This window comes from Poromitra crassiceps (genome assembly GCF_964638095.1).
Source record: "Poromitra crassiceps genome assembly, chromosome: 13".
Lineage (NCBI taxonomy): Eukaryota > Metazoa > Chordata > Actinopteri > Beryciformes > Melamphaidae > Poromitra > Poromitra crassiceps.
This window is the reverse complement of record NC_139644.1, coordinates 22,192,882-22,220,845: the sequence shown is the minus strand read 5'-3', so window position 1 is coordinate 22,220,845 and position 27,964 is coordinate 22,192,882. Positions and strand designations below refer to the sequence as shown.

At 42.0% G+C, this 27,964-nt stretch overlaps 1 protein-coding gene across 2 annotated transcripts; it reads left to right on the top strand.

The window, feature by feature from the left end:
• Positions 1-239: 239 nt before the first annotated feature.
• LOC310787243 (signal transducer and activator of transcription 3) lies at positions 240-27,964 on the top strand. 2 transcript variants are annotated; one of them, XM_083648611.1, is made up of 24 exons: positions 240-432; positions 8,969-9,118; positions 9,902-10,145; positions 10,283-10,375; positions 10,489-10,570; positions 12,852-12,952; positions 18,053-18,204; positions 18,688-18,846; positions 19,061-19,153; positions 19,269-19,328; positions 19,453-19,482; positions 19,592-19,685; positions 19,777-19,824; positions 20,051-20,134; positions 20,757-20,855; positions 20,974-21,109; positions 21,214-21,266; positions 21,357-21,451; positions 22,116-22,255; positions 22,356-22,577; positions 22,724-22,766; positions 23,387-23,446; positions 26,372-26,469; positions 26,597-27,964. In XM_083648611.1, the coding sequence occupies exons 2-24, from the start codon at positions 8,991-8,993 to the stop codon at positions 26,647-26,649; spliced, it is 2,367 nt and encodes a 788-aa protein (XP_083504737.1). In that variant the 5' UTR covers positions 240-432; positions 8,969-8,990; the 3' UTR covers positions 26,650-27,964. The 2 variants fall into 2 exon arrangements, with proteins under 2 accessions (XP_083504737.1, XP_083504738.1); XM_083648612.1 differs by lacking the exon at positions 23,387-23,446.

The following is a 27,964-nucleotide window of genomic DNA, read 5'->3' as shown; positions in this document are numbered from 1 at the left end:
ATGAGGGAACAGCGCAGTTGCGACAGCAGTAAACACGACGCCCTCAACCAACCTTTGCCTCTACGCCCGCCTCTCCAGTTAATACACTCCACTCTGATTGGCCCCTGGACATATCCCGAATACTATTGGCTTCCTGGCGTGTCAATAAACCGATTGGTGGAGTCTGTCTGGCTGTCGTGGCTGCAGTGCAGGGGAGGGGTTGGAGAAGGAGAAAAAAAGGTCTGCGTGTGTGTGAGAGAAGTGGCCACTGGCTGGGCTCCATGTCAGCGAGGAAAGAGACATTGTTACTTTCTTTTTGAGTCATCTCCCTCGCTTTTGTCTGGTTTTTAATTTGACCGAAATACTCATTGGCTGCTTTTGTCAGTATTTTCCGATATTGACAGCTGTCATATTTTTCCTGACAAACTTTCCAAAGTAGCAACGACGTGCCAGGTAAGCGGTTATGTTGAACGTTGTCGTTTTTTTGTTTCTGCGTTTGCCGTCTGTTTACGCTACAGTATTTCCCATTTCTGACCTGGCAAATTATGTTACATCAATATAACGTAATTACATAGTAGTACCGTTACCATAATGTTCAGTTATAAAATGTTCAGCGTTTGAACATTCACATTAGAGAATCCTTCTACGTCACTGTTACATAACTGATTAAAGTTGTATTACCTAGCTATATCTTCACTTACTGTAAGAGATGCACACTTTTGCCCAGACTGTAACGTTATTGACTCGATTTGTCACTTGTGCCAGATGTGCCTATGTAATTAACATTAAGTAATTACATGAATTAAGTCTCTTATTGTTTTCTATTTGATGGTGTATGGATAATTGACCCAGCATTGTTTTATCATTGTCAAATATGTTTACCAACTGCTGAATATCATAGTAGCCTAAACGTGGCTGCCATGCTTAACTGGACGTAGTAGAATAGGTCATTGTTTTATGTTTGTCTTTTGTCACGCCCATCTTCATCCCAGCTGCAGACCAACATGTCTGACACCGTGCATCTGGATTTTCCATTATGGATATTCCATTTTACTTGATCTGACACTGACACAGATTTAACTGAGAAGTGGGTCCCAAAAATGTCTCAGTCAGGGTTTAGTGGGGGGAACCCCCTACCTTAGAGGTCTTTGTTTCTTTCATCTTGGCAGCATCCGAATTTTCAAAACATTGCCGTTAGTGCAGCGAAGGCCATGCTGTTGTCTAGTCATAGACATAGCAGTGAAATGGTGTTTAAGTGTTTTGTTTACTACACTGGCATATATACATGCAATGTTAATCGTCAAGTAAACTACCTTATTCACCTGTACAGCCTACTGTGCAGTGTGCACACTATTTTTTTCTTGGCATCAGCACTACATTTGATGCAATGTGAAAGTGAGAACTTGGCATGGTTATTGATTTTTCAAGGAAATACTCCCAGGAATACCAATGGCATGTTTTCAGCAAATCACTTTGTACTTTACTGGTAAGTTAACGTTAAGTCAAGTGTCAGTTGGACATGACCTGTAAGCTTTGGAAACTGGGCCAGCAGCACACGCGTCAAAAGTCAGGGCCATAATCATTCGTCCTCTCTAACCTTTAGAGAGAGTTTCAACACTGGTGGAGTCAGACAAAGACAGCAGATCACAATATCTACCTTACACACTTAGGCCGGCTTTTACATGGTGAAACTTTCACCCAACTAATTTAGTTGCAGTTTGCAAATTGCATTTCCATGCAACTTGACAGTTACAGACAGTACAAGCAATTAAAAAATAAGTCTCATGCAACACGGTAGGGGAGTGTCACACTCCCAGTGACTCCCAAGTCTCCACCAAGGACACATGATATGTAATATGTCACCTAGAGACAAATGCTTAATTAACAATAGCTTTGTTTGAGCTACATCCAAATGAGCTTTTCCTTTTAACATCTGAGAGTTGGTTTTGACATACCAGTGAGTGACTGATTAGGATTGGTGTGGTCCTGTATGAAGCAATTCTATTTGTCACATCAGGAACCAACAGACATAATACTACTACTACTACTACTACTACTACTACTACTACATAGTTTTGTGGTACTTCTCAGACAGTACAATTGATAATCCTGCAGAGTTATCACAGAGGGTCTGCCATATAGCAGTGCAGTTCAACCAGTTGGTTTTTGGTAAATTTAGGGGTCACTGGGTTTTTGCTCAATAGAGTACCACAGGAATGAGTCTGGAAGGCCTGGATGTTAGCACTTACTACGTGTAAAAGTCAATGGGATTTTTGTAAGGGGATTTTGGTTAAATGCTTGAAATAAGGTATGTCTGTGGTTAACAAAAGTTTATGACACAGTGAACTTTGTGTTCAGCAAGATAATCTTCACAAATGAGGCCCACTTTTTAAGGCTGGCTTTACAGTTTACTACTGTAGTTGCAGGTTCCAAATTGCATGAAACATCATTTCCATGCAACTTGACAGTTACACAAAGCAATTCAAATAATCAAGTCTCGTGCAACACTGAGTTTATTTCACTAAAACAAGGGAGCTAGATTGGCAATTTTTCATCTGTCACATTGTTTCCTTGTTTTTATCAAGGGGAAGTGTAACTGCATCTTTGTATCTTATCGCTAAACGTCTGTGGGTGAATGACTGGCTACTCAAAAGAGTCCAATGCATCATTTCACACTCTATTCAAGGAGCTCCAATGAGCCTCAGCCTAATGTTAATTATGATAGGCGGTACCGTAAGTTAACGTTAGCCACCGGCTAACTGCAAAAAACAACAACATTTGTTTGTTGTCATGGCTCAGCTGTTTGACAAAATCCAAAACGTTAGCATTAATTACCAAACTTGCAGTTGAAGTCTATGAGGATAATCTCCTTCTAATCTCCTTCTGAAGGATACCATACCAAGATACCATTGTATGTTTATTTTGTTCATTTTGGTGCTAAGGAGTTGTTGAGTTGAAATATCAGTTGAAATTGGTTGAAATGATATCGCATCAACAATAGTTTGCCGAGCTCATGATGTCAAACAGCTGAGATGGCTCACCTGTTTGACATCATCATCTGACACGTTATCAGCATTTTGATTGGCTGTTGCGTGAAACTAGTTTCACAAAGTTGAGGGTTTTGCAACTGTTGCTGCTGAATTTCAGTCAGACAGGTTTCAAGTGTGTTGCAGAGGGCTTTACACCATGCAAAATATGTGATTTTCAATTCATGATTTTTGAAGCGTAAATGCATTTTTTAAATGTGATTTTTCAGAAAATGTTTCAAAAGTCATAGAAAGTGGTCCTCATTGTGAAGATTACCTTCCTGAACACAAAGTTCACTGTTTCATAAACCTTTGTTAACCACAGACCTTATTTCATACATTCAACCGAAATTCCCATACAACAATCCCATTGACTTTTACATGTAGGAACCAGGAAGTGCAGGGACTTCTCGGTAAGCATACAAAAATATGTCGTCTCTGCTGTACTTGATATACAGACACAATAGATAGTGGAAATATATATGGGTCACATAATTGCACAAGGAAGTTTCACAATGGACGTTTTATAAGCTTGTTGGCCTCCATTTGTCTTTGGCTCGTCTGATAGCCTCCTCAGTAGGCTACTACAGTATGCCCTACTGTACAGTGTATCATAGAGATACTATTACATTGAGATACTGTTTGTAATTATGGATCCACTGGGAGCTCTTTTAGCAGAAGTAACACAGATAAATCATAATTCTTGTATAATAGCAGAAGCAAGTAATTCAGATGGTGAAAACTGAAAAGAAACTAGTCTGCGCAGTACGCACATACATTATGATGACTCAGCTGCTCTGTGCTGCGATCCTCTTATGGTTTCTGCATGCACAGTCATTTACACTGCAGAGATGTAGGCTAGGCCTACCTGTTTCATATATCATGCAGTCATTTACACTGCAGAGATGTAGGCTAGGCCTACCTGTTTCATATATCATGCACAGTCATTTACACTGCAGAGATGTAGGCTAGGCCTACCTGTTTCATATATCATGCACAGTCATTTACACTGCAGAGATGTAGGCTAGGCTACCTGTTTCATATATCATGCACAGTCATTTACACTGCAGAGATGTAGGCTAGGCTACCTGTTTCATATATCATGCACAGTCATTTACACTGCAGAGATGTAGGCTAGGCCTACCTGTTTCATATATCATGCACAGTCATTTACACTGCAGAGATGTAGGCTAGGCTACCTGTTTCATATATCATGCACAGTCATTTACACTGCAGAGATGTAGGCTAGGCCTACCTGTTTCATATATCATGCACAGTCATTTACACTGCACAGATGTAGGCTAGGCCTACCTGTTTCATATATCATGCACAGTCATTTACACTGCAGAGATGTAGGCTAGGCCTACCTGTTTCATATATCATGCACAGTCATTTACACTGCAGAGATGTAGGCTAGGCTACCTGTTTCATATATCATGCACAGTCATTTACACTGCAGAGATGTAGGCTAGGCCTACCTGTTTCATATATCATGCACAGTCATTTACACTGCAGAGATGTAGGCTAGGCCTACCTGTTTCATATATCATGCACAGTCATTTACACTGCACAGATGTAGGCTAGGCCTACCTGTTTCATATATCATGCACAGTCATTTACACTGCAGAGATGTAGGCTAGGCTACCTGTTTCATATATCATGCACAGTCATTTACACTGCAGAGATGTAGGCTAGGCCTACCTGTTTCATATATCATGCACAGTCATTTACACTGCACAGATGTAGGCTAGGCCTACCTGTTTCATATATCATGCACAGTCATTTACACTGCAGAGATGTAGGCTAGGCCTACCTGTTTCATATATCATGCACAGTCATTTACACTGCACAGATGTAGGCTAGGCCTACCTGTTTCATATATCATGCACAGTCATTTACACTGCAGAGATGTAGGCTAGGCTACCTGTTTCATATATCATGCACAGTCATTTACACTGCAGAGATGTAGGCTAGGCTACCTGTTTCATATATCATGCACAGTCATTTACACTGCAGAGATGTAGGCTAGGCCTACCTGTTTCATATATCATGCACAGTCATTTACACTGCAGAGATGTAGGCTAGGCTACCTGTTTCATATATCATGCACAGTCATTTACACTGCAGAGATGTAGGCTAGGCCTACCTGTTTCATATATCATGCACAGTCATTTACACTGCACAGATGTAGGCTAGGCCTACCTGTTTCATATATCATGCACAGTCATTTACACTGCAGAGATGTAGGCTAGGCCTACCTGTTTCATATATCATGCACAGTCATTTACACTGCAGAGATGTAGGCTAGGCTACCTGTTTCATATATCATGCACAGTCATTTACACTGCAGAGATGTAGGCTAGGCCTACCTGTTTCATATATCATGCACAGTCATTTACACTGCAGAGATGTAGGCTAGGCCTACCTGTTTCATATATCATGCACAGTCATTTACACTGCAGAGATGTAGGCTAGGCTACCTGTTTCATATATCATGCACAGTCATTTACACTGCAGAGATGTAGGCTAGGCTACCTGTTTCATATATCATGCACAGTCATTTACACTGCAGAGATGTAGGCTAGGCCTACCTGTTTCATATATCATGCACAGTCATTTACACGGCACAGATGTAGGCTAGGCCTACCTGTTTCATATATCATGCACAGTCATTTACACTGCAGAGATGTAGGCTAGGCCTACCTGTTTCATATATCATGCACAGTCATTTACACTGCAGAGATGTAGGCTAGGCTACCTGTTTCATATATCATGCACAGTCATTTACACTGCAGAGATGTAGGCTAGGCCTACCTGTTTCATATATCATGCACAGTCATTTACACTGCAGAGATGTAGGCTAGGCCAGAGGTTCTCAAATGTTTTTCAGCCAAGGACCCCTTACAAGATAGAAAATATACCGGGGACCCCCTCATTCTGATTTGTGATTTTGGGCTAAGCTTAATTGTTTCCACGGTAACGTGCTTGACTTTTATTTTGATAGGTTTGTTATTAGAATGTAATCCATGAACCATTTTAGATTTAAAGCATAAACTATTTTCGTTGAACTATGAAGATTTTGCAACAATTTTTTTTTTTTTTTTTTTACATTACATTTGTACATTACGTCATTTAGCAGACACTTTTGTTTTGTCCAAAGCGACTTACAATATCACAATTTGTCAACAGTACAGAAAACCACTATGCAACACAATCAATGACAGCCAAGATATTTTGATAGACTAGCACCATGTAGGAAGTAGTTTGAGAAGGAATAATTAGCATGTAGCATTTTATTAACACATTCAGTGCCAGCGACGCCATATGGCGTCATTAGAAATTTACCGTAGAGTGCCAGCGACGCCAAATGGCGTCAATAACTCGAATTTTTTTTTTTGACGGGGGGGTGTCGATCTATGCCTCTTACATCGCCTCTTACAATATTCAGAGGTATTGAATGTGTCTAACCTATTTTACAGAACCCTTAGGTGGCGACAGCGCTCTCCAGATGAGAGAACGTGGAGTGAAACACACAGAAGAAGTCATTGGGGGGAAGGAAATCGCATCGCATCCGTCCGTATGCAGCGGCTTCATTGAAGCAACGTTTAGCTGTGCCCCTGCAGCAGCCAATCTGCTATCACAATTGAGCACCTCGGTGTCCGCTGCAACAGCCTCCGTGTCCGCTGCAACACATGATCAGCCGTGGATTTGTTATTATTCTCAACTCGAAGCATGGGAGCTGGTACACGCGGCTGTAAAAAAGCAGGATCTAGCGGACTTTTTCAGTGCTGAGCACAGGCAGAGAAAACAGCAGAGCAGAGAGACACTCCTCCCACAACGGGGGGGGGGGGGGGGAGGAGGAGGGGGGGAGGTGGGCACGCAGAGCCAAGTACACAACACAGACCCAGACAGCAGGACAGGGTTGGCAAACGCAAGCCAGAATATCCGATGCCCACCAGCAGCAAAAGATCAGCAAGAAGCTGCAACCAGCAGCGCATGCAGGCGCCAGCGCTGCTGGTTTCAGCTAAAAATATTATTCTTCCAAACAAAATTCCCTTGCCTTCACTGTTTTATTGAAGGAAATTATTTTTGAGGTGTGACTACATCAGAAAATTAGCTTCAGAGTCAGTGATGTGCTTGAAATGTTTAATTTCACAAAAGGCTCATTATCTCAGCTCGTAGAAAAAAAGCTCTGTTTTTCGTTCAATCAAGCTATCTTCTCCGGCTCATAACTAAAGAATGGAAAATGGGATCAATAAACTTTTTTTTGCAGGTGATAGAAGAGAGTCTCATCGTTATTTGTGCGTGTTCAGTGTTTACATAGTAATTATTAAAGAAATTATATGACTGTTTTAAAATGCATTGCGGCCTATGTGGCACAGCAAGCAACCTTTTGCCCAAGGGCCGTGGCACTGAAAGTGTTAAAAAAAAAAAAAAAAAAAAAAAAAAAAAAATTTAACTTGAAAACTTTTCGCGGACCCCCTGGCAAAGTGCCACGGACCCCTGGGGGTCCGCGGACCCCCATTTGAGAACCACTGGGCTAGGCTACCTGTTTCATATATCATGCACAGTCATTTACACTGCAGAGATGTAGGCTAGGCCTACCTGTTTCATATATCATGCACAGTCATTTACACTGCACAGATGTAGGCTAGGCCTACCTGTTTCATATATCATGCACAGTCATTTACACTGCAGAGATGTAGGCTAGGCCTACCTGTTTCATATATCACTGAAAGAAGCGGGTCAGATGGGAAGGATTTGTGCTTTACGTCCCTAAAAAATGTAATAAAATAAAAACTGGCGATGTGTATTGTCACTGACACTTCACTGTTATGGCTAAATACTTGTGGTTACTTTGACCCAGTGCCATGATTTGGATAAAACCTCAAGACTAGTTTCCATCTAGATTATTTTTAGATTTGCAGTTGTCCTAAATGAATGATTGAGTGAGACTTGACCTGCCTTGAGTGTTCAAACCAAGTAACAATCAAGTAAAGAATCAATAGGCCGAGGTCATGTACTTGTACAAAGAAATATTAATCAAGTACAGCGTGATGTGGACATAGGTATAGATTCAGCACTAATGCCTTGCTTGCTTGCTTTAGAAAACAGAAATCCCTGATTATTTTTATTTTATTTGATCTAGTTTCAGTATGTCTGAGTCATCATAGTGCGACATTATTGTACAAGGGAATTACTTCAGAGTTTAGGCCAACAAAACAGATCGGGTTAGTGAGAGGCTTGAAAACACGTGACTGCTCTTCCATTGAATATGAAAGCTAGAGGAGACATTTCTCTGTTAGACTTGCTCAGTGTCTGTGATCACTGTTAGTCTGGAGCCTCTAGGGAACCTTGTAGGCTGCTGCTGGTAAGATGAGAGGCACAGGCTGTCATCTAGGCCGGATAGACAACAATGCTCTCTTAAAGCAATTCAGTGAGGAAATGACAATACATTAAATTACAGTAGCATTGTTTTTTCCTCAGAATAATGGAGAAAATGAAAATAAACCACCATCTTTCTTGTGCTCAGAAGTCTATAGATTTCTTCTGATTTGAATCTATACATAGCATAAGCAGAGCCTTGCCTCATCAACAACCAAGAAGAAAAGTCAGCGTTTTCATGATTGTATCTCATAAAGCTCCGGCCAAATTCCTCCTATCTGCTTATTGAGGTGACAGCTGTTCATGTTGGTCTACATTTCTCGGAGGAAGCAGTGTTTCGTTGAACAGGAAGTTACTGTGCTAAATTGGAGGCCTCCTGTCACTGTTTTCTCCTTGGCTTTTGAAGTTTCGACAGCGAGGCAGTTTCTCTTTCACCAGCGTGATAATTATTCTAGTAAGCCTGAGACATGGTGCTGTCTGTCGTTTGCATGTAATGCCTGAAGATGTCCTGTGGGCATGTTATTTTCTTCATGTTAACGTAATCGTATTGCCTACCGTACCTACCTGTGATTGTGCAGGGCTGAGGAGGCGCGAGTCAGGATGGCGCAGTGGAACCAGTTGCAGCAGCTGGAGACCAGGTATCTGGAGCAGCTCTACCACCTGTACAGCGACAGCTTCCCCATGGAGCTGCGACAGTTCCTCGCCCCCTGGATCGAGAGCCAGGACTGGTGAGTGTTGTAATGAAATAGGAAAACATTTTGTTTTTAATTTTAATTTTTTCATTAAATGGCATTTACCGTATTCTCCACTTCCTTCAGACCTAACAAAGGTGCATTTTATACGTGTCATTTAGTCATATAGAGGTACTGGCAGAGAGCCACTTACCATGACTTGCTGATAGCTTGCTAGACACAGAATGAGCTTCCTCATAACACCACTATGTGGCTCTTGTACATATTCCAACTATTCTGAACATGTTCAGCTTTCAGAGATGTGGCCTTTTGCCAAATACAAATACCCAGGGAAAGATTCCCCCCCAAATATATTTTTATTAAATTTTCAAATTAGGCAAAATATTAATCTCAGTATTTATACAATATGGGGAAAATTTTAGCTCAAGCATTCTGATGTCCGATAGCATAGCTTTTGGCTTCTCTTTGTTTCACTTTAAGCATGCTATGCCAGCATGAGCGGTCTGGATGAAGAAGGCACTGTCAAGTAGTAATAAAGATGAGAGGAAAAGAAATCCAGAGATGGATTGTTATTTTTTTCTCCAAACCATTCTCTGGGCTGTGTTCAAAACTGCAAGGTTGATGGGCTTTGACTTGTGCGGACGTTGGCTAGCTCCCGGGCCACCCATGGGTGGGACACAGGGTCTTTTGATGAGATCAAAGAGCAGGTTGTAGTGATTGCATGAAGGTAGGGTGTCAGCTCTGGAAGTTAAACGCATGAGTCATATCTTGTGCCAAACTAGTATTCTGATCACCTTTTCTCTTCTTCTTTTTTGCTAGGGCCTACGCTGCCAGTAAGGAGTCACATGCCACGCTGGTGTTCCACAACCTCTTGGGGGAGATAGACCAGCAGTATAGCCGTTTCCTGCAGGAGAATAATGTACTTTATCAGCACAACCTGCGCAGGATTAAGCAGCATCTGCAGAGCAAGTACTTGGAGAAGCCCATGGATATCGCTCGCATTGTGGCCCGCTGTCTGTGGGAGGAGCAGAGGCTGCTGCAGACTGCCACTACCGCTGCACAGGTAGGGGGCGCTGCACCACCCTATCTGTACAGACTTCAGTCCATGAATTTGATATGGTATAGCATTCAAACCAACTTGCATAACTTTGAAAGACATTGATAGACGATGCAGTGTATATGTTTATCTTTCCGCTGTAGGATGGCCAGACTGCCCATCCCACCGGGACAGTGGTGACGGAGAAGCAGCAGATCCTGGAGCACAACCTTCAAGATATCAGGAAGAGGGTGCAGGTGAGCTTCTGTCACACTTGACACTGAATAAACATGTAATATAAAGAGTAGTCACATATTTCAATGTGTATATCTTGACATAAATATGCAAAATATAATCTGTTCTTCTCCAGGATATGGAACAGAAGATGAAAATGCTTGAGAACCTACAGGATGACTTTGATTTCAATTACAAGACACTGAAAAGCCAAGGAGGTATACTTTTTAACTTTGTGCTCAGACCATAGCCGGTGGCACGGGTGGGCATTTGGTGGCTATAGAGGCACTGCGGAGCGCGTCATCATTCAGAAACCACGCCCAAAACGGGGAAAAACAGCCATCCCCCAATCCTGGCGTTCTCCTATGTCGCGTGTATGGTCGCGTCTTGCACACAAAGATCATGGTCCCTATCGTTGCATCGGCGCTGTTTCTAGGCCGAGCGCCTGGCGCAGCTCAAATCAGTGGGCGTGGACCAGCGCACTTGATATCTTGGTCTTGGCGCTAGACGCAGCCTCAACCATTACAACCACGCCTTTTAAGCGTAAAATTATGCACCGTCAGTTCATTGGATAAGTGCAATAAACGAATCGCATGCTTGCCTTTTAAGCTCCATTCCAGTGGTCCAGCAAAACCAGACGAAACCCAAGCCTCTGATCCCCCCCCCCCCCCACCTCCCTTCATCCCGTCTGTCTCCATATATCGGCTATTATTCCATATTATGATGCTTCTCAAACCAATATAACTGCAGTTGAAATACTGCAAGCATGTAAAAACGCTACACTATAGCAAGATCAAAGTGAAAATAATGTTCTAAACGCATCAGCTAGAAAAATATAGCCTATTAGATTGGTGAAAGTTTGTCCAGAAAGATATCATTTTCTCTCGCCTGCTGCAGGAAGGATGATGCACATAAATATAGCCTACATTATGTAAAGTCATTGCATAAATGTGTTTTTATTGTAAAACTAAATGTGGAGTAGGGCCAAGTTATTGGAGCGGACATCACAGTATAGCAGATGACAGTAGAAGCTTCCGAAGTGCGTTCCGCTGTTACTTATCTAAATCACGTTAAATCGACAAGGGATATTTATAGCCCCAGTAGGACATATATGTTTCAAATAGGGTGGTGTTTTCATTTCGATGTTTTATTTGGTCCAATATTGAAATGTTCTACAATTGGAGGTTGTCTTACCATTACACATTATTTAGATCCTCCCTTAATATAGGTTTTCGGCTCATTTGGTTGCTATTTAGTAGCGAAATGGAGAAACACAATGCATCTTGGGACATTCACATTGCAGTGAAGTTACAGCTTATTTTTTCTATGGGACTCTGAGCGAGGGAGTCAGAGACAGTCGGTATTGTGCCTGTCAGACTGAGGAGAAAGGGAGAGAGGTGACACAGAGAAGGGTGAAAGAGGAGAGAGCCAGAGGGGAGGGAGAGAGCCAGAGGGGAGCGCTCCGCGCAACTGGCCCACTGAATAGGCCTGCTTTTCAAAGGCGCAAGGCGCTAAATTAACGCCAGGTCGGAAGATAGCAGTACGCCGGTATTTAGCGCCGACACGCCCACTTTGGCCCATTCTGGGACTGCGCCACGCCCATTCGGCCTAAAGCGCATTTGGCAGCCTAAAGCCATATTGATATCGTCCCAAAACAGGCGCAAGGCACGTTTTTTTGCGTTTAAGGCCTGTTTTAGCGCCGAAGGCTTGTGGGAGAATAGGGCCCCATATATACGGAACATTAACACTCCAACTTACTTCACTGACAGCTAGATCCACATTTTTCTTCTCGCCAATCCTCAATGGCTTCCTTGTTTTGCTCGGGAGTACAAAAAAAACTTTAACTGGCGATTTTTTACATTTGTTGTCTGCGCAGCCCACCACACCACAGCTTTTAGCTATGTTTAATTCAAGGAAAATGACGCTGGTGTGTGGAAGTGAATGGAGAGCTTTCCCCCATGATGGGAGGGGCCTATTTCATGCAGTGTCTATATGCCAGTCTAAATTGATTTTATGCCCCCCCCCCCCCCCCCCCGCAAAACGACTGAGCCCACTCATTAATGTTGTTTTGTTCGAGTATCACTGTCAGCTACCTATGACAGAGAGCCATGGAGCCAGGCAAGTGGAATGTAACATGACACCAGTCTCACAGTTCTTCTCATATAAATCGCCCTTCACTCTTTGAACTGCATTGATTCTCCAATACGGGACAAAGCGCGTTCCGACCAGTTCAATACGGGACACGTCGCCGGGGGAAAGGGGGGGGGGGGGGGGGGGGGTGTGTGCGCGTTATGTTGAAAAATCATCCCCCCTCGCCTCGATCAGATTTAATGCCCACCTATGAATTAATGCCCACCTACAGTAGGAAGTTGTGTCTGCCTCCGGCTCTGGCTCAGACAAGAATTGATAAAAGGATTTTGTGACACCTAACCTTTTTGGAATAGATTAAACGCATCCAATTTCTTGGCTCACTGACATGTCCGCCCTTTCTTTGTTCAGAGTTGTCCCAGGACCTGAATGGAAATAGCCAGGCAGCTGCTACCAGACAGAAGATGGCCCAGCTAGAACAGATGCTGAGTGCTCTGGACCAGCTGAGGAGGGTGAGTCCAGTCAAAACACAGATAGAAGGAAATTTAATAAACAGGACTGTCATGAAGTGCTTTGCAGAAAACAAGGAGAGGAAGGAATGAGGAAGGAATGCAATGAGAATTAAAACAAGAAAGAACAACTACGTCACAAACTTAAACAAATGGCCGTGCAGGTACGCGCATGTGTGACTGTGCCCACATGTATGTCGAGTAGCACACGTAAAATCATCAAAGGAGAAACAGTGTAGCTGATAAAATGGCATTAAATGACGATAGATAATAAATGATTCATTATTAATAATTAGCACATTAAATTTGAGACATTAGATTAGATTAGATTAGATTAAATTTATTTCGAACATGGTGAAAAACAAAAACAAAGATAAAGAATAAAAGAAATATAGGCAAGAAGTGCCAAACAATCAGTCAATTAGAATTCACAGCATACAATATACAGCAAATCCACAATCAATTTACATTTGTTTATCATGCCCGAAAAGGAGTAGGAAGAAGTTCATACTTATCAAGTCCTACCCCCTGTTTTATATCTAGAGGCTTAATATGAAAGTATAATTATACTGTAATAACATGTTATACTACTGTAATAATATATAAGAGATGTGTGCATGCTCACATTTTATCCATAATAATATCACACATACTATATACGGTAGTTGTGCCTAGTACATTTGTAGCATACCATGTACACATATTAAAACACTTGCGTGTTTATACGCTCTCACACACACACACACACACACACACACACACACACACACACACACACACACACACACACACACACACACACACACACACACACACACACACACACACACACACACACACCCCCACCCTCACACGCACTCCCACATACACATTTACAAACATTCACAATTGGATCGGACATAGTTACTTTATAGAATCCATTCTGTATCTATTTAATATCAAGTCTTTAAACCTCTGTTTGAATTGATTAAGTGATCTACATAACATCAATTCCTCACTACAGTTGTTCCACTGTAGGCTTGCCGCGATTTTAGGTGTTACCGGTGTTACACGGTGTTGGGGAATACACAGATTACATAACGTGCCCACCGGTAACACCTTTTGTTTTTATGGAGGAAGAATTGAAAGGAAAACTCCGCAGTTTCAGCGTGCGCCGGTGTAAATTACAAGCGCTCCCTCTCGGCTGCAGTGTGGCTCCGCTGTTTTGGTTAGACCAGCAACTACCGTAATGTTAGTTAACGCTATACATCTTATGAACACAAATGATGCCCTCCTCATACACATGTAGGTAAGACCCTTAGCTAAGCCTGCATGCGTGTGCATACTGTTGTCACTGCGGGCCATCTCTGGAAATGTGCCTTTTTTTTCCACAGCGAAAAGTCGATGCTAACTTAGCATCAATGCTAGCGGGAGAGAGGACTTACCAGCATTCAGTCATTGCCTGCTTACTGCTGCTTGCTGGTATTGTTAATCCCATGTCAGAAAAAGTCTCCAGAGGCCTGTACTACAAAGCCAGTTTAGTGGTTTAGCGAGGTAACTTCAGGTTTAAACCTGGTTTGGCCGTACTACAAAGCAAGTTAACTTCTTACCGACATATATTTCCATAGCAACTTATGCTTCACACTTAACCTGGTCCGTAGCAGGTTAAGTTGCAAGGATAAGATTAGACCTTAGATACACCGCCCACGAACCAATCGAATCAGCAGTTTGGAAAAATGGCCAACCCCTTTCTGGACTAGTTTCCCATCAAGGAAGGAGCACGAATTGTAATGTTGAATTAATCAAGGACTAAAGCCTTGCACTTGTTGCAGGCTACATTTTAATTAAGCCCTACTTACCACTTTGGAATATGTTTTTATATATTCATTTTTGTGCTCTCAAGTAGCCTAGATACGTTGTTTGACCCCGCCGATCGATTGCAGCTGAATAGTGAGTGGAGAAATATCACTAAACTGGCATAAAAAGGTTACATAAACGTCTCCAAAGCGCACGGTGCCATGTGCGCAACGGAGCTGAGACTGACGTTGGGTTGGAATTAAAATGGTCATAGCCTACATGCTAGAATAGCCTACTAAGCAATTTAATATGGGATCACCTGCACACAGGCGATCCCATATTAAGATGATTCATATCTAGGCTACTCCTGCATTTTGCAGTTGCAACTGTGTTGCTTTTGGCCTGTATGATGTGATTGAACTTCATATTTCCAGCATCATTATATGAAATATGGAGATATGCGACTCTGCTGACGATAGCCTATAGCCTATATGTGACCACGAAATAGGCTATTTTTTATAAATGAAATCTATGCCCGCACGTACCGTGTCAATTCAGTTCAGAAGCATTTATTTTATTTTATTATCATTCTTTTTTTTATTGATTAGCCTATAGGAATTATTCAGTCAGTGCGACTAAACACTCATGAGATCATTATTATTCATTGAGCCTAAATATAGCTATACCGATTTTGGACTGAGATAGATTACACATTGCTTCCACAAAAGACTGTAGATAGAGAGCTGTAGATAGCCTACGAAACCGCTCTTCAAAGAAATTACTGGTGTGGATAAAAGTGGTCTTTAGACAGTCATTCGGGAACAGACTAATAATATCCAACGCAGATTTTTTTTTGCGGATTCATTCAATGAGGAAATAGGCATGTCTGGCGCTTTGGTGGCGAAATCAAGCAAGCTGAATAACTTATGCATTTAGACAATCTGCAAATTTTTGCCAGCCCTCCTTTCGCCGCTTATTATGTGCAACAGTGTTGCCCTTTGTTTTTATTAGATGTTTAAAAACCTCATATTTCGTGAATATGAGCGTTTGCTCCTCAAGCGAGAAATATGCGGCTCTGCTGCTGCTGCTGCCAGTCAGACGCAGCCGATGACGTGTTTGGCGTCTCCATGTTGTGATTGGTCAGACGTCGGAGAGAACGCCCTTTTTATGTGCACGAGCTGATGTGCACGAGCATTTTCATGTGCACGAGCCTAGAGCTCGATTAGAAAAACCTGGTTCCACTAAACGAGTGGCAAACGAGCTTCGTAGTACAAGTTAACTACAATCGAGCTGATCTGGTTTAGACAAACCAGATCAAGGGACAGATCCTGGATCTTCTAATACAACATTCGTAGTACAGGCCTCAGGTGTGTCGCTAACGTCAGTTTCTTTTGAGAAAGATTGTCTCCACGGGCGTCTGAAAAGTTGTCTCGAGTCAGATGTAGCCATGAGTTGTGATGCAGCCAGTGTTGTATGACTGTGAGCGTCCATGCTAACGTTAGTACTTTAAACAGCAGCAGCGTGCATCTTGTCTCTATGAACCTACAGAATGGACGGTTAAAGCATAGACTCTTGCTTACTTTAAAACTTGTATTATCAACATACATATAACGTAACGTTCGCTCTAGTCTAGCTGCTATGGATACCCGACTGGTGTCTCACTGTTATTGTTCCCGGGAACAACATGCACTAGTAGGAACTAACAATCCTGTTGTTTACATTTCCCGGTGTAACCGGTAATACCGGTCTGGTCACGTGCTTATCATTCGGTGTGAAAATGTTCACACCGTGTCATCACTATTCCACAGATTAACTCCTTTTGTATTTGTCCTGACGAGTTGTTTTTTGAACAAACAGGTTCCTCTTAAGTCATGATGACTTTCTCTCATTCAACCTTTGGATACTGTTAGGAAGTCATTGGTTTCTGGCTCTGTACATGATTTGGACCGTTCTGTAGGCAACCAGGTCTTTACATTTTAGTGTTTTTAGTTTGATGAAGTATGGGTTTGTTGGTTCTCTATAAGTGGGTTTGTTTATAATTCTTATGGCTCTCTTTTGAAGGATGAAGATTGCAGTAGTGTTAGTTGTATATGTGTTTCCCCACACTTCCACACAGTAGGTAATGTATGGGAGTATAAAGGAACAGTAGAGTGTGAATAATGAATTTTGATTGAGCATATCTTTGACTTTGTATAATATTGCAAATTGATTTTAATAGTTTAGCTTTTATATAATTTATATGTGGTTTCCAGCACAATTTATGATCTATTATAACATAATAAGAAATTTGATTTAAAATACTCTTTCAATTTCTACTTTGTTTATCATGAGTTTCTTGTTAGAGTTTATTGCACGATTGCCAAAGATTATGAATTTTGTTTTACTTAAGTTCACTGTTAGTTTGTTGGAGTCAAACCATCTCTTTAGTTTAATTAATTCAGTTTCCACAGTATCCAAAGGTTGGTCAAGGTTCTTACCCACCAAAATAAATTAGTATCATCTGCAAATATGATTGATTTTAGTAATTTAGACACTTCACAAATATTATTTATATATAAAATAAACAACAATGGTCCCAAAACCGAGCCTTGGCGCACCCCACAGGTCACATTCAATAATTCAGAACTGGAGTTGAGAACTTGAATATACTGGTTCCGATTCTCCAGATAACTGCTTAACCAAGCGTGTGCTACCCCTCTAATCCCATATCTGTATAGTTTCCTCATTAATAGGATGTGGTCAACTGTCAAAAGCTTTTTTTAGATCGAGGAAAACCCCTACTGCATATTCTTTATTTTCTATTGCTGTTGATATTTCCTCCACAAATTCCGTGAGTGCATATGCAGTTGTCCTATTGGTTCTGAACCCATATTGCTGATCATACAGTATGTTGTGTTTTGTGATGAATTAATTTAGCCTAATGTAAAATATTATTTCCAGTATTTTGGAGAATTGTGGCATTAGTATAATTACTGTAAACAAATGAGACCTTCGCAGACAAAATTGGCAGCCTCTACACTGCTTTTTTACATTGTGTGCCACTGGTTCAGATTTCATTGGAAAATGGATGGTGAATAAGTGGTTCACACCAATCAGCATCTTTTGAGGCAGGCTTTGGTGTGACGCCAGTGAGAGTGAGTCTGTGATATACGTGATAGAAAGATAGTTCATCCAATCATCTGCCAGGTATTTTTTAAAGTGCCTTACTGCCTGCCCTTTGAAACTGTTTCCCCGAGTGACTCCTTCCCAGATGGTTATGAGAAGGAGTGTTGTTACTGTGATCGTCATCTTGGTTGATTTACACCATGCTGGTTATCTCTCTTGTAGCAAATTGTGACGGAGCTTGGAGGCCTGCTGACCGCCATGGACTTTGTTCAGAAGAACCTGACAGATGAAGAACTGGCTGACTGGAAGCGGAGGCAGCAGATTGCCTGTATTGGAGGACCGCCCAACATCTGCCTGGACCGCCTGGAGACATGGTAACCCAAAGCTCCAAGGGAAAACAAACATTTCCTCAAGGCTGCACAGTTAATTGCGTATGATGGGATAGCTTGATTATTGTAGTTTCCACAGTTAATAGTTGTATAATATTGACCTATCAGCAATATTGCAACATTTAGAATGTCCATTGTAGCTGAAAAGGCCGAATGGTTTTGATATGTCAAAAGTGCAGTAAAATAATTTTGTTCCACAAATCATCACGACTCATAATCATTATTAATAATCGTGTTCATAATATGTAGAAAAATAAGCAGGATTATCCTATACACCATAATTACACAGCCGTGCTTTTCCTTTTTGCGACCCACCATCATCTAGAACTAAATTATTTCTTTGCTTAACATGCTGGGCTCTCCTGACACTATCATAATCAGTCCATATAACCAGCTAGACTAGTGGGCTGATCCGTAAGCACTTCATCCAGGACGTTTGACTCTAATTGAATGTAATTTCCTGACCAGGATCACATCCCTGGCTGAGTCCCAGCTCCAGATCCGTCAGCAGATCAAGAAGCTGGAGGAGCTGCAGCAGAAGGTGTCCTACAAAGGAGACCCCATCATCCAGCATCGGCCCGCCCTGGAGGAGAAGATTGTGGACTTGTTCAGAAACCTGATGAAGAGGTGTGTGCTGAATCCCCTCTGTGTATCTACTATCTACCCAAACACATTTTCGCTGATGGCTTGACACCACAGATTCCTGGATATAGGCTTCCATCGCATTAAATATTCATCAGACACTTTTGTGTAATTGTGTTTTCTCACCGGCTTTTATATGTGGTGTTATTGTGATGTTTGCTGGAAACTGCTCTGAAATATAACCCATTCTGTGTTCTAGTGCTTTTGTCGTTGAACGACAGCCCTGTATGCCCATGCATCCGGACCGACCACTGGTCATCAAAACAGGAGTGCAGTTCACCAACAAAGTCAGGTAACTTACAGGCTTCTGAAACGTTGTATATCACAACCAAATACCTGATGCCATTCAATACAAATGAGGAGGGCAAGGCCTAATGTGTGCATTGGTTTCTCTTTGACTTTTCTAGGTTACTCGTCAAGTTTCCTGAACTCAATTACCAGCTGAAGATTAAAGTTTGCATTGACAAGTGAGTTTTTCCTAAGTTTCTAACATTTTTATGAGTCTAGTCAGAGACATGCATGTGACTCAAGATCTTCCATGCTCTGCTCCCAAAGAAAGTTCCACTTCACTGATTTGAAATTATTTTTCAGGGAATCAGGGGATGTGGCTGCTATTCGAGGGTAAGAATGCTCTTGCTTTTCTTCAGTATTTCAACTCTTGAGCATTTACCGTATATTGTGTAGAGGCTGTCAATAACTCCCTGTTTCTGCCATACCTTGATATTTTTAGGTCCCGGAAATTTAACATCCTGGGCACCAACACAAAAGTTATGAATATGGAGGAATCCAACAACGGCAGCCTGTCAGCCGAGTTTAAACACTTGGTGAGTTAGAGAGGCAAAACACCTTACAGTCGGCAATGATGATCTTGTTTGATAAAAGCCTGCTTGACTGCTGACTTCCTGTGTCTTACAGACGCTGAGAGAGCAGAGGTGTGGTAATGGCGGCCGGACAAATAGCGATGTGAGAACTATTTCTAACACTTCTAACACTATTTCTAACACTTTCTAACTATTTCTAACTATTTCTAACACACAGAGAGCAGATATTCTATATATGAGGCTGTAACAGTTTTAACTGATGTAACGAACTTCTTTCATGAGCTCTGATAGACAGGAGCAACACATACAGTCACATTTGTATTTATTCAACAGAGGTCTGAACAAAGTTTTTTTCCCTCTTTCTCTAGGCTTCTCTGATTGTCACAGAAGAGCTCCACCTTATAACCTTTGAGACAGAGGTCTATCACCAAGGTCTGAAGATCGATCTGGAGGTGAGGATCAGTTCTCAGTGTCATGGACTGAGAGGTATCAGTTTCTTAAGTCTAATGCCACATAAGAACTCAACCAAGTAATACAAAATATCTTTCGGTCAGTAAATCCGAAAGCAAAACTACACAATCTAGATGAATGAGTGATTATAATAACGAAACCCCCCTCCCCCAGACCCCAGACTGGATGCATCTCCACAGCATGTAGATGAGCTTGTAGTCAAAGATGTTCCCCATTCATTGCAGTGCTCATCAACCCACCCACTGACATGTCCCCGGTTACCATCAGTGCCACAGCTAGTGCCACAACCTGGCCTTGCTGTGATCCAAGAAGAATCTGTCTGGTTAGGAGCAATACAGCGTCTGTGTAAACATGCCAAACACACAGCCAAAAATAGAGAGTATTCATGTTAGAGTTTAATCTTGTGTAATCAGTCTCACTTAGACGGGAGGAATTGCTCTAGAAGTCCTATTACGAGGATAAACACTCAAATGGACAAACACCCCAGAAGAAGCAGAAATGTTAGAGTTAAAGTCTATGTCTGAAAGGATTTGGAAAGCGATTCAAACAAGAGAAAGAAAGATAGATCACACTGAAGTTTTCTTGTGGTTTCTGTTGGTGTAGACTCACTCTCTGCCAGTGGTCGTCATTTCTAACATCTGCCAGATGCCCAACGCCTGGGCCTCCATCCTGTGGTACAACATGCTCACCAACCACCCCAAGGTAAGACAACACCCCCTGGTGGAGTGTAGCTGAACTCGGCTACTGAAATGTTCATGCTATTTTTTTTATTTTTATTAGATGGATTGATACATTTTGACCAGTGTGTCTCTTTGTGTAGAATGTGAACTTCTTCACTAAGCCTCCAATAGGGACGTGGGACCAGGTGGCTGAGGTGCTCAGCTGGCAGTACTCCTCCACCACCAAGAGAGGTCTGACCATCGAGCAGCTCACCACGCTGGCTGAGAAGTTACTAGGTGAGACGATGCACCTGAAAGTCTCCACTAATGCTCAAGACTGTCCACTCGCATTATCCAATGTCATATAATGTGTAATATTAATGCTGTTGTTGTGATTCCAGGACCTTGTGTCAACTACTCCGGCTGTCAGATCACCTGGGCCAAGTTCTGCAAGGTACGTCACCTACTCATCGCTCATGATTCAAGCTGGCATCCTGCCATTGTGATGCTTCAGGTCAAGCTAATGTTCCCTTTCCCTTCCCAGGAAAACATGGCTGGCAAAGGCTTCTCCTTCTGGGTGTGGCTGGACAACATTATTGACCTGGTGAAGAAGTACATCCTGGCACTGTGGAATGAAGGGTGAGAGGTCATGCTGTGTTTACAGTCCAGCTCTTGGAACTGTGGGGGGGGACAGTCCCCCAGCGGTCACAAGAATGCCTGCTGGCTGCCATCCATACTGGAGAGGGTTCATGACATGCAGTTCATATTCTGAACTCTTATGGCTACAGTGATATTGTCCTGATAAGAGCAGAGGCTAATCCTGATCAGTATAATGTATGTTTTAGTTACAGTATAATGTATGTTTTAATTACAGTATAATGTATGTTTTATTTTAGTTACAACTAGATTGAACTAACAGGTGTGTTTTGTGTAAAAGGGTTGGAACTTATCAAGTTCGGCTGCTAAGTTGCTGCTGCTCTCCAGTTTAGAGTGAACCTTGCTTGACCCAAGAGCAGAAAACGGACAGAACTGTAACCCAAAAGTTCGATTTTATTACAGTCATTGAATGTTAGAAATACTAAAATCTTGGGGGATGATGAACATAGTACTCAGGAGTGATGGTAAATAAGATTTACATTTTAACTGGGTTGACCATCCTTTTAAGAGTCTTCTTCTTCTTCTTCTTCTTCTTCTTCTTCTTCTTCTTCTTCTTCTTCTTCTTCTTCTTCTTCTTCTTCTTCTTCTTCTTCTTAATAATATAATAAGTATGTATTTATTTGTACTTTGTGTTGCCTTTCTGCAGGTATATCATGGGCTTCATCAGTAAGGAGAGGGAAAGAGCCATCCTGAGTCCTAAGCCTCCTGGCACCTTCCTGCTGCGCTTCAGTGAGAGCAGCAAGGAGGGGGGCATCACATTTACCTGGGTGGAGAAGGACATCAACGGTGAGGAAATCCACAGTCACCATGTTGTTTTTTCCTGTCGCCATTTTCAGGATGCGGGAGTTTTTGCTGCTGTGTCACTGGGCTTCCTTGTGTGTTGTAGGAAAGACCCAGATCCAGTCAGTGGAGCCCTACACCAAGCAGCAGCTCAACAGCATGTCCTTCGCTGAGATCATCATGGGCTACAAGATCATGGACGCCACCAACATCCTGGTTTCTCCGCTCGTCTACCTCTTCCCTGAAATCCCCAAAGAGGAAGCCTTCGGGAAGTACTGCAGGCCAGAAGCCGCCCCCGAGCCTGAGATGGGAGGAGACCCTATGAGCAGTAAGTCATTGCCTCATATGCCCATGTTCCAGAAACAACACATATTGCTTGGTACACTTCATTTCTTGATTTGGTTCAGTAATTTTAGGCAAATGTTTTAATGGGAAGAGGTAACAACAGTTTTGTTTTGTCTTTATTTCCAACAGTTACTCAGCCATATCTGAAGACGAAATTCATCTGTGTTACCCCGTAAGTATCTGTTTCTCTTCCCTCATCTTAAAGTCATCCATATTTACTGGACGGACATCTCATGCCACTCGGTGACCTCTGCTTATCGTCTTGTTTTTCTCAGAAAGAAACATGATTTTCAGTGAAAGTTCTTGCTCAAGTTTCATGCTCAACTTTTCTTCCTTTTTATTTTGACACGAGTGACACAACTGATGATAAAGCTGTTTTCACTCTTACTGTGACTCACTATCTTTCCTGGAGGAACCATGTGAGAGGGGTCTAAACCTCTAAAACTGTACATACCCATTAGCAGCTAGTTGGTTGGTAGTTAGTAATTATGAGAATATAAAGATAAATTCCATGACTGGATGCTGTCTACATGCGTCTGTGGACATGTGGCATTTCTTAACACTCACCACAAATTAATTGTAGATTCATTCACAAATGTCTTTGCATTGGATGATCTACTGTATATGGGAGGGAAGGGGGTTGGAGTCCGAGTGACAGGTAAGTGTGAGGTCCACTGAGATCAGAGGGGTGTATGCACAGGCCAGTTATCCACAGGTGGTCTGGATGGTGGTGGTGGGTGTGATAGCATTGCTGCCCGCTTTGCTCAGTGAGATCCTGACCTGTCTCCGTAGGTGCCCCTCCGTGTTCATGGACTTTCCGGACAGTGATCTGCTTGGGAGCGCCTTCCCAGGGTAGGCGCTGGGCGAGGTGGCATGTAGGGCTGCGTATGTGTGTGTTTATGTGTGTGTGTGTGTGTGTGTGTGTGTGTGTGTGTGTGTGTGTGTGTGTGTGTGTGTGTGTGTGTGCGCGTGCGTGCGTGCGTGCGTGCGTGCGAGCGTGCGTGCGTGTGTGAGTGTGTGTGTGCATCCTCTCACTTTTGTCTGTGTGTTTGATGGCTGCGTGAAAAAGGACCTTAGCACAGTTCCCCCAAACAACCTAACTCCCGTTTTTTGCTTCCAACTCACAGCCTGGTCCTAATACTAGAGCATCTCCCCACCATTTCATTAAACTTGCCTTTGTTTCAGGTCAGCCTGTATTTCACAGTCACTTTCCTCATCACAATTCATCAACCAAATCCATTTGAACGCATTTGTTAACAGATTCCAGATTTTAGTGCACAGCAACTACAGTTAAACATTCATATCCAGTTTCTTCTGGTTTGCAACGGTTCACAATACCATAAATAGAGAGACAAGCTAAAGCCATGTCAGAAAATTATTTTGTAGCGTACATATTGTTATGGATTATCTGTTAACATTGAAGAAAAGTCTTCACAGCTCAACCAAGGCCTGTTCGATCCACTAATTAACTGACTGCGCTAACCCACTACTGTTGCCAAGGAGCAGCTTCCATTAACACCAATCAATTTGGCATTTCATTTGAAATATTTAAGGACATTCCTCCACAGCGCTCCCTTCTTTCATCTACTGTCATCTTGGCTGAATTTCACAGATGACTTGCACATTGACACGAGGGCTGGCTTATCCCTCAGAGTACGATGAGGCTCAAGGAGTAACATTTTCACTAATCAGGCTCAGGCCCACAGATGTCTGTACTTAATGAGGCAGAATCACAGTCTTTTTTACTTGTGATAAACTGGTGGTCAGTGTGTTGAAAGAGTTGAGTAGTTGACTGTTGGCAGGGGTTTTCCTCCATAGAGAAATCTTTGGCTCCCCCAAAAGAGGTTTTAGCCACCCCCCAAAGGCCTGATATATTTGGACAGGACAACCTGACTGCATATTAACTCAAAATCAAGCATTTTTACTTGATCATTTTAGACAATTTGAAAGTTAAAGTCTCACATTTGTACAGTGAAATGACTATGTCTGAAACTCGGGGTGGTGTGAAAACACATTGCTCCATAAATTCCGGTAATGACTGATATATTTGTGTTCAGGATAACCCTGACACTAACCCAAAAGTCAAATGTAGCTCAGTAAGCATAAAGCATGATACTGACATGCTTAGTCACCCCACAAAGGCCCATTCTGAGCCAGGAAAAACCCTGATTGGCTTATCACTACTGGTAATGATTTTATCACACATGACTGTCATGACTGTACGGAAGCGTAATGCATTCACTTGAGAGAGAATAATTTGCCCTATTTTTCTTAATTGACAAGATACTTATCTCAGAATTCTGAGAACAGGTTTCATGGGGAAAAAAATTATGTTTTTCTGAATTAACGAGATACAGTACCTCAAAATCCTGTGAGAAGCTGTCACCTGCATGGAATAGCCTACGATTGCTGCTGTTAATCAGCCTGACCCTCCAACAGTGCATATCTGAGCAGATATTTTTTTAATTAAATTAAATGTTTTCAAAAAATGTACCGAACAATAAACATACATCTTTGACATTTAGCATTGTAATGTGGTGCTACCAGCCGCATAAGGTGCCCATGTGTTTGCACAAGACATTGTGCACGGGATCCCACGCCAGGGGTCCATGGGAAACCAGCCGGGCAAGCCGTCCATCATCCCCAACCTCAGTCACTAGTCATTCTTAAGCTCGTTAAGGGGTTCCTGATATTTGAGAACCTTCTAAGCGAGTTGGCTCTCAGGAACCCCAGTCTCTCCATCTGTATAACAGAGATCATGTCCATCAGCCACACCTGAAAAGAAGGTGAAGAGGAGGACTTCCATTCATTAAAAAGTATTTTGGCGACAGTTGTCCCCATGTCAGAGATTGCTGCACGCTCTAGGGAAGTTCAGAGAGGACTCTGAGCAGCCGAAGATGGCGAGTTCTGCCTCCGGCTGCAGGGTTACTTTGTAGGCCTTAGAGTACCAGTCAAATATTTTGGCCCAGAATCCCGTTAGTGAAGGGCAGAACCAGAAGGCATGAGATACTATGCCCTCTGACACCTGACACCTGTCGCACAGTGGTGAGACAGAAGGGAAGATCTTGTGTAATGTATGCTTGGAGTAATGAAGATGATGAGCGACTTTAAATTGGATCAGCTGGTGTCTGCTAGCCTGGTAAACCAGCCGGTCACGTGATCTCACATTTCATTTCATGTGAGTTCACGTGACCGGCTGGTTTACCAGGCTAGGTGTCTGCTATTAATTGAGCAGAGATATACCACAGACAGACTTCTTTCCCATATAATGTCAGATAAATCAATACCAAGTTCCCCCTGCCACGCTTCTCTAATCGTCTCAGTAGAGGCTGGATTGCAGTTGTCAAACAGACATACAAATCTGGAGATCAAAAGATGTTTGGAGTGAGGAGGGCTCAGCAATACATCGAAAAAAGCATGCTGTGTTTCAAAGGCACGAATCTTGGAACGACCATAACTTCTGGTTTGCAGGTATCTAAGCCAGTTTGTGCCGGGCAACTCAAACTTCCTCTTCAGCAGATTTTCCATTAAAACTTTTCTCTAAATTCTGAGATAATTATCTTGTTTAATTAAGAACAACAGGGCATTTCTTCTCAAATGGATGCATTACGCTTCCGTTTGACTGCAAGTACGTATGCTGACATGACAGTATGGCTGCTGGGATCCACATGGGACAATGTATGACCATCAGTGCATATTCTCAGTGTTTGCATCGTGTAATGTGTGTTTTTGTTGTCTCCCCCCCCCCCCCCCCCCTCTTTTTATGCGTGTCCACAGCACAAACTCTGGGAACACCAGTGATCTGTTCCCCATGTCGCCTCGCACCCTGGACTCCCTCATGCACAACGAGGCCGAACACATTCCAGGACCCTTGGGTGAGTCAGTTACACACACACACACACACACACACACACACACACACACAATTCACACACACACACACACACACACACACACGATGGACCTAATATTAATGCCTGTATTTGGATTTCTTTACCACAGATTCGCTCACTTTGGACATGGAGTTGAGCTCCGATGTGGCATCACCTATGTGAAGACACTTTTCATTGTTTGTTTGTATCTTCCATGCTCCTGTTTTCCTAAATATCTTCCTTGGGATACTGTTTTTTTTATGTTGTGATGGAGGTGTCACTCTGCCTCGATACACAGTCTGCTCTGTACAGAGGCATCTTGTCCTGTGTATCTTTCACACAATATTGACTTTAAGGATTTTAAAAGTTTTTCTTTTAAAGACATCGCCACTTATTTTTAGGATTTGACAGTCCACTGGTAGCTTATTGTGTGTGTGTGAAACTGTCGCTTGATACTGACATGTTGTATTTTAGGCAGCATCCTGTCCCCATGCCGTACTTCATCATCCAAGTGGATGTTTAAAAAAAAAAGAAAAAAGTATCTTGAAGTATCAGAAATTTTATTTTTTGAAAAAATGTATTTTTGCTTTCTTGACTCTTTAATATGGTTTTGATTTCATGTATTAACTCATGTTTTTCTTTGTAGATGAAAATGTAAAGAGAATAGTTGTATAAGCTATGCAGCTCTGGAATTAAACATTGATCGCTGATTAATATTATAATTTTTATTTTATTTTTTCATTGATTAACGTTATGGGCTTTTTCAGGATTTATACCGTATATATTTTTCTCTTTCTTTTAATCCCTGCCAAAAGTGATACCATGCGTTTCACAATCTCCCGGGTGCTTTACAATACTTTCTTCCTGAACATTGCTGATGCAGAGCAGATCTGATGTGTTATAAAACTGTAGATATAAGAAATGACAATGAATTTCAGTCACTCCTGAAGGCCATTTGTCTGAAAACTGTTTTTGTTGTCATTTGTCTTAATATTGTAAATAATTGAGATTTTCTCTCGGCTCCTGCATCCACACAGTATAATCCCAATGCAGCAAACCTGCAAATGCGGTTCTCCGAAAACAGACAGTTTTTGTTGTCAGCCCACCTTAAATACTGTAATTTGTCATAATGTGAATTGCACTTGTCATTGAAATTTGCAGTTGGATGTTTTTGTAGCGCCTGAATTCACCTGATATCATCTGTTATGTAACACAAGTTAATCACTTTATGTATGATTTACTTCAGCCCAAACATCTGTTATTTAAATTAAATAACCATAGATGTTACAGAATGCAATTTCACTCTGACGAAGAAGATGTACACAGTTATGTCGTTGATTTTAATCCTTACTTTTGAGTTATCCCACCATGCAAGCCACACATTTGTCCATCACTTCATGAAATGCTCTTCTGTGGCTCCACTGTATATCATGTCAAAGAAGTTTTTCTGTAAAATATGCTGTAACTATTCAATAATGAGGTAATAAATGAGTTAGCA

What these genes read in the sequence shown, in the direction of transcription:
- LOC310787243 (XM_083648611.1), top strand. Translation starts at nt 8,991, where the DNA reads ATGGCGCAGTGGAACCAGTTGCAGCAGCTGGAGACCAGGTATCTGGAG. An exon ending in CTGGACCGCCTGGAGACATG is followed by an intron (nt 18,205 to 18,687) that starts GTAACCCAAAGC and finishes TTTCCTGACCAG; the next exon opens with GATCACATCCCTGGCTGAGT. An exon ending in GTCTGAAGATCGATCTGGAG is followed by an intron (nt 20,135 to 20,756) that starts GTGAGGATCAGT and finishes CTGTTGGTGTAG; the next exon opens with ACTCACTCTCTGCCAGTGGT.